This window comes from Mastomys coucha, unplaced genomic scaffold, assembly GCF_008632895.1.
Source record: "Mastomys coucha isolate ucsf_1 unplaced genomic scaffold, UCSF_Mcou_1 pScaffold4, whole genome shotgun sequence".
In the NCBI taxonomy this organism is placed as follows: domain Eukaryota; kingdom Metazoa; phylum Chordata; class Mammalia; order Rodentia; family Muridae; genus Mastomys; species Mastomys coucha.
Genome location: NW_022196910.1, coordinates 3150719 through 3156647, shown reverse-complemented (window position 1 = coordinate 3156647; position 5929 = coordinate 3150719). Strand labels below are relative to the sequence as shown.

General features: G+C 33.0%; 1 protein-coding gene across 1 annotated transcript in view; it reads left to right on the top strand.

Moving 5' to 3' along the window:
- The first annotated feature begins 566 nt into the window (after positions 1-566).
- Positions 567-5929, top strand: part of LOC116076492 (vomeronasal type-2 receptor 116-like) — a 30910-nt gene continuing 25547 nt past the window's right edge. Inside the window, exon 1 of the mRNA XM_031350331.1 lies at positions 567-778. Within this exon, the coding sequence (XP_031206191.1) occupies positions 567-778 (212 nt within the window). The remainder of the gene's footprint in view (positions 779-5929) is intronic.

Here is a 5929-nt window from a genome sequence, read left to right as displayed (position 1 = left end):
GGTCTCTGAATCCTCAGAGACATATTTATAATGTCATAATATTAAACATGTCCCTTTAATATTGCTTATAGGTTTTTCCTTGCTTGCTCATCTTTCTCTAGCAATGACTTCCTTGGATGTTAGATATGTGTATTTCTTAAGGGCTCTCATATGAACTTTTTCTTGATAAATTGTTTTGGCTTACACAGAAACAGAGTCCAACCCTGGGATCACTTAGTCTTGGAGGAAATAATTGGGATTGTGACTGGAGAAGAAAATAAATCATATTGCAAAATAACTTGTTTTTTACTGAGTGAGTTGCCTCAGATGCAGGGCCTGAAGGAGAAAGGGCCACAGAACTCTCAAGGGGTGGAGGAAGGATCCATGAGTTTATATCAGGATGAATAGACTGACATACTCAGTCATAAACAACATTTAAAACAGACATATACTCATGAGAACATTAAATATCTATCTATATATGTGTGTATATTTATGTATACACATATGTATGTATGTATATACTATCATACTATGTATCTCACCACCCCAAGACTTATGTCTTGAAAGAAACATCTGTTCATAGAATGTTCTTGTGGCTTTTTATCTCCTGGTTTCTGCAGATGCCAACTTTCATCTGGATCTGTGTGACCTCTTCGTGCCTATCCAAACAAAAATACCAGTTACACTATGATGGGGATGTAGTGATTAGTGCCTTTGTCCCCATTTTTTATTTCTTCCCACGGAATGAAACAATAGATTGGAAAACATTATCTCTTGACAAATATGGTGGGCTAAAGTAAGTATTTTGTACTGATGTGTTCTTTTTGAAAATTTACGTGTCCTAGGTTAAGTGTGGATTTAAATACTACTGCTTGTATTTACCATCATGAGGCTGAATGTCTTCCCTTCCCATACCCTCTCATTAATTGTGGTTTTGTGTTGAATGATTTGGTCCTCTGGATTGGGATAGAGAGGATTGGATTTAGTGTTTCATGCTCCATACTTGAGAGTTGCAATTTCTCCACTTTTCTTTGTGAACAATTCCTCTATTTCCTCAGATTCTTAGCACGTAAGATGCTAGCTCTGCTCTAAAACAGCTGCTGGCAGCAACTTAGGATAAAACTTCAGGGGATAGTAGAATTTCAGTCATATTTGTATTAGAGCGGATAACACTTTTGAAATCTGTAATTTTGGAATATTTCCTCAAGTCCTAGAGTGATGTTTTTTGCTTGAACTGGCTGCTTGTGAATTGGGTACAGTATGGGAAGAATTAGAAATTTAACTCTCTTCACTACTATTTTGTATTCTGATCATTTTTAGAATATTATATGCAAATATTTGACACATCTTTTGATTTCAGATATTTTATTCATTTTAACCTACTCAATAAAAATGCAAAATCAAATTTCCATTATGCAAGTGATTGATTCTGTGGATGTATTCTCACAGACATATTTTCTGAGACTATGTGCACTCAAAGCTCTTCCTTAGACATCCTTAAGTCTGCAGCAATAGGAGATCAAGATAGACATGTTTCACTTTCTTATGGAATTTAGAAACAACCATGTAAATTTATTTTTAAAAGATTTATTTTATTTATTTATTTATTTCAAGATTTATTTTTAAAATTTATTTTTAAAGTGAATTTTGTATGATGCAGAAATTTCAATCACTGTACAGAATACTTGAATTAAAGATCTGAAATGGATAAATGAAGCATGTGTTCAACTCTGGTTTGCACATGGCAAAAAAAAATACAAAATCAAGGTTTATTTTGTGGTCAGTTAATGAAAAATTGCTGAAAGTGTATTCTAGGGAATATGGCATTGCAATAATGTGCTAACACCTGGGTATGGTGATGGGTTATCAGGTCAAGGCACAGGAGAAGAGAAATATTTTAGAATTAAAATATCATTAGCTAGTGAGATTTTTTTTGTTTTGATTTTTAAATTTTGTCAGAAATTGAAATGGAAAACATAGTCAGAGGAATCCAAAATTGCACATGAAGGCAGTATTTCATTTGGATCTCTATATCGCCTAGGGATAATTTTTCTTTTAATTTTACAAAACATAAGTCTCATTTTATTTCTCCATTCTTTGCAGTCTAGTTTAACCATAAAGGTACCATTAGAGCCCTATGTCGCTTCAGACACTTGTAGCAATAGAATTCTGCTACAAGGAACCCACTTGCAGTAAAACAGATTTAAATTCCTGGCTCATCAATTACAAAGAATGACTTATAGATGATTTAATAGGCCATGAAATGAGGAAATAGAATGCTGTGATAAGTAAGTCTTTTTTTCCTATGTATGCTAAATATATTTGCTTCTGAAAACATTTTAAAAGTATCTAGGTATGTATAAGATAGGTATATGAATACACAAGACTTATATTTACTAACCTCCATTCATGCTTCTGGTTAAGTCTTTGGTAATACTGTGAGGTAGTGCATAGTCATTTTGAAATAGCATTTGTTCTGACTCTAGTTTATTTGCTGTAAATTCTACTTCTCTGTGCTCAACTACAAGAATCATAATTACCAGGAACACAAAACATCCTTGCTGTGTGGTGGCTGGCATTATTTACCACAACACTGATGATTTAATTTACCTGGTTGTAATTAAATTTTGTTTTATTTTCTAAATATTAATTCATTAATTCATTTATTTCAAGACAAGTAGTTGTTGTACTGAAACATAAATTGGAAGAAGCTTGAAAGACTCCAAGCCAAAATATATCATACATGAAAAGGGGTCTAAATAATTAATCCATTTTCCGTAGAGTCATTTGTACAACTATAATATTTTTCAGCAAAAATACACTTGCTCATGTTCTAAGTTGCAAGGATATTGGTAAAATAAACAAGCACAGAAAAAAAAAACATATTTCATAGGTGTAGGATCCTTGGCGTAAGATCACTTAAATTCACACAATAACAGTCAAGGAAGTCAAAATCAATGTTAATAAACATAACAAAAGAATGTGTTCAGTTTAAAAGAGGTTATTGCCATTTGTGACATTTTGAACATCTGTGATTCTTACCTTAAACCCTCCTTGTTAATTAACCCCTCTAGGTCTTTAGATTGTAGCCTGATTATGTTTATTTTATAGTTAACATCCACTTATAAGACAAAGACAGTAAATCCCATATTTGTATTTCTAGGTCTTTGTAACAACACTCAAGAGTTTTTCTTTTCAATTTGGTTTTTTGAGATAGGGTTTCTCTTTGTAGCCCTGGCTATCCTGGAACTCACTCTGTAGACCAGGCTGGCCTTGAACTCAGAAATCCGCCTGCCTCATGCCTCCCAAGTGCTGGGATTAAAGGTGTGCACCACCACGGCCCAAGATATTTTTTTTCTAGTGCTAACTTCCATGACATCACTTTTAACAGCTGAATAATACATTATTGTGTATATAATATATATGTATATATATACATATATATGTGTGTGTGTATGTACATATATATGCATACATGTATATATATGTATATATGTATATATATGTACACATGTATATATATATATAAATTATATATATATATACATATATATATATAATTTATTCTTTGGTTGAGGTACATCTAGGTTGTTTCCAGATTCTGACTATCATGCATTAAGCTGCTATGAACATAGTTGAGCAAGTGTCCTTGTTGTAGGATAGAGACTACTTTTGGTATATGGCATGATAGGGTCTTGAGGTAAATCACTTCCAAACTTTCTGAGGAACTAGCATACTGATTTGCAAGGTGGTTGTGCAAGTTTTTCCTTCCACCAACTCTTTGGATCTAAGGATGTTCTACATCCTTACCAGCATGAACTATCACTTGTAGTTTCAATCTTACCCATGCTGACAGGTGTAAAATGGGATCTCATAGCGTTTTGATGCACATTTTTCTGATAGATAAGGTTATTGAACATTTTTCTAAGCATTTCTCAGGCATTTGAGATTCATCTCCTGAGAATTCTGTTTAGAAATCCACATTTCAATTTAGGGATGTCCCACAAGACTAGTTGATTACAATAGATGTGCTGGCTAGTAAATGCAAGCAGGTGAAGAAGAACGAATCTTCCTTCTTCCAATGTCCTTATGTAGGTCTCCAGCAGAAGGTGTGGCCCAGATTGAAAGTGTGTACCACCACGCCTGGATCTGGGACTTGTTTTGACCCAGGCGGACCTTGAATTCAGAAATCTCCTTGCCTTAGTCTCCTGGACTTAGAGACTTGTACTACTTTTCCTGGGCATATGCTTTTCATAGCCACTGTGCCTCAAGATCTCCATGCCAAGATCTAGGTCAGAAACTTGTGTCTCCCAACCTCACAATCTGGATCACAGTTGAGCCCTCCAGTTCTGGATTGTAGTTCATTCCAGATATAGTCGAGTTGACCACCAGGAATAGTCATTACAGTGTTGTGTCCCTAATTTCTTTCTCAGTTCATTTATTGGTTCTATAAAGGAGGGTTGCTGATTTTTCTTTTTGAGTTTCGTTTTTATTCTGCCACATCTGTGAAGGTGTTTATCAGCTGTAGCGGTTCTCTGGTAGAATTTTTGGATGACTTATGTTTAACACCATATCAGTTGTTAGTAGTTATATTTTCATTTCTTTGATTTCACTTTGAATTACTTAGAACTCCTCTAGTTGAGCTATTGTTCTGTCCAGAATATCAAGTACTATATTGACTAGATATGGCAATAATGGAGAATTCTGGTGTTTCTCCCCATTTAGTTTGATGTTGGTTGTAGACTTTTTGTAAATGTTATGTGTAGATATGTCACTTATGCATATTTTATCTCCATGATTTTATCATAAAGTGGTGTTGAATTTTGTCAAATGCTTTTTTCAGCATGTCTTGAGATGATCATGTGCTTTTTTTCTTTCAAACAGTTAATATAATTTGTTACATTGATAGATTTTCATATACTGAACTATTGCTGCTTCTCCAGGATGATTTGTCATAGTGGATGGCTTTTTGGTGTGTTCTTGGAGTCATTGGCAAGCACAATATTGAATATCATTGTTTGTGTGTTCATGAGGGAAATTGGTCTGCAATTCTCTTTCTTTGTTGAGTCTTTGTGTTGTTTGGGTACCAGGGTATGGTGGCATCATAAAGTGAATTTCTTTTCTGTTTTGAAGAATAATTTGAAGAGGATTTCCCTCAGTATCTGTTCTTATATGCATCTTTTTGTTTCTAATTTTGTTAATTTAGGTATTTCTGTGTCTTTTACTGAGTTTGGGTAAGTGTTTGTCTATTCTGTTGAAATTTTTAGATAATCTACCCTTTCTTCAAATGATTCTTTTAGTGTTCTTTCGTCTATTTTTTAATTTAAGTTTTATTGCATTATAATGAGAAAGTTACATGATTTCAATTTATCTGAATTTGTTAACATTTAAAAACATATTTTAAGTAAATAGAATTAAATCACATTCTTGTTTTTCTTTGTACCCCAACTCCTCCCAGAGACCCCTCTTCAATACTTACAATATCTTTTTTGTAATATTCTTTAAAATTTATAAAACATTATAACAATAAAAATGAGTATTATAAAAGTTGTTTGATATAAAACAACAATCAATTTAACAGTCTTATGTAGATGCTTGTCTATGGCAATACTGAAAATACAAATGTTTTTCTCAATATAAATTTTAAATGACTCTAAATGTATTAACTGTATATTTCAAAATAATACACCACTACTAATATTTTCTTAAATGAATATAAATATATAAAGTGTTTTTGCTTGTTTGTTTGCTTTGTATTTAATAGAGCTTAAAATCTTGGCTCTTACTGTGATAACTTGATACAAGAGTTACAAAGGTCAAGTGAAGCATTCAGTCTCACTCTTTGTTGTTCTCTTACAAGCCCACTCCCTAGTTAATCATCTATGTTTCTTTTGGGTATATAAATACTTTTAAAATATGTAAGCTGTTCTGAAAACCATAGTATAGT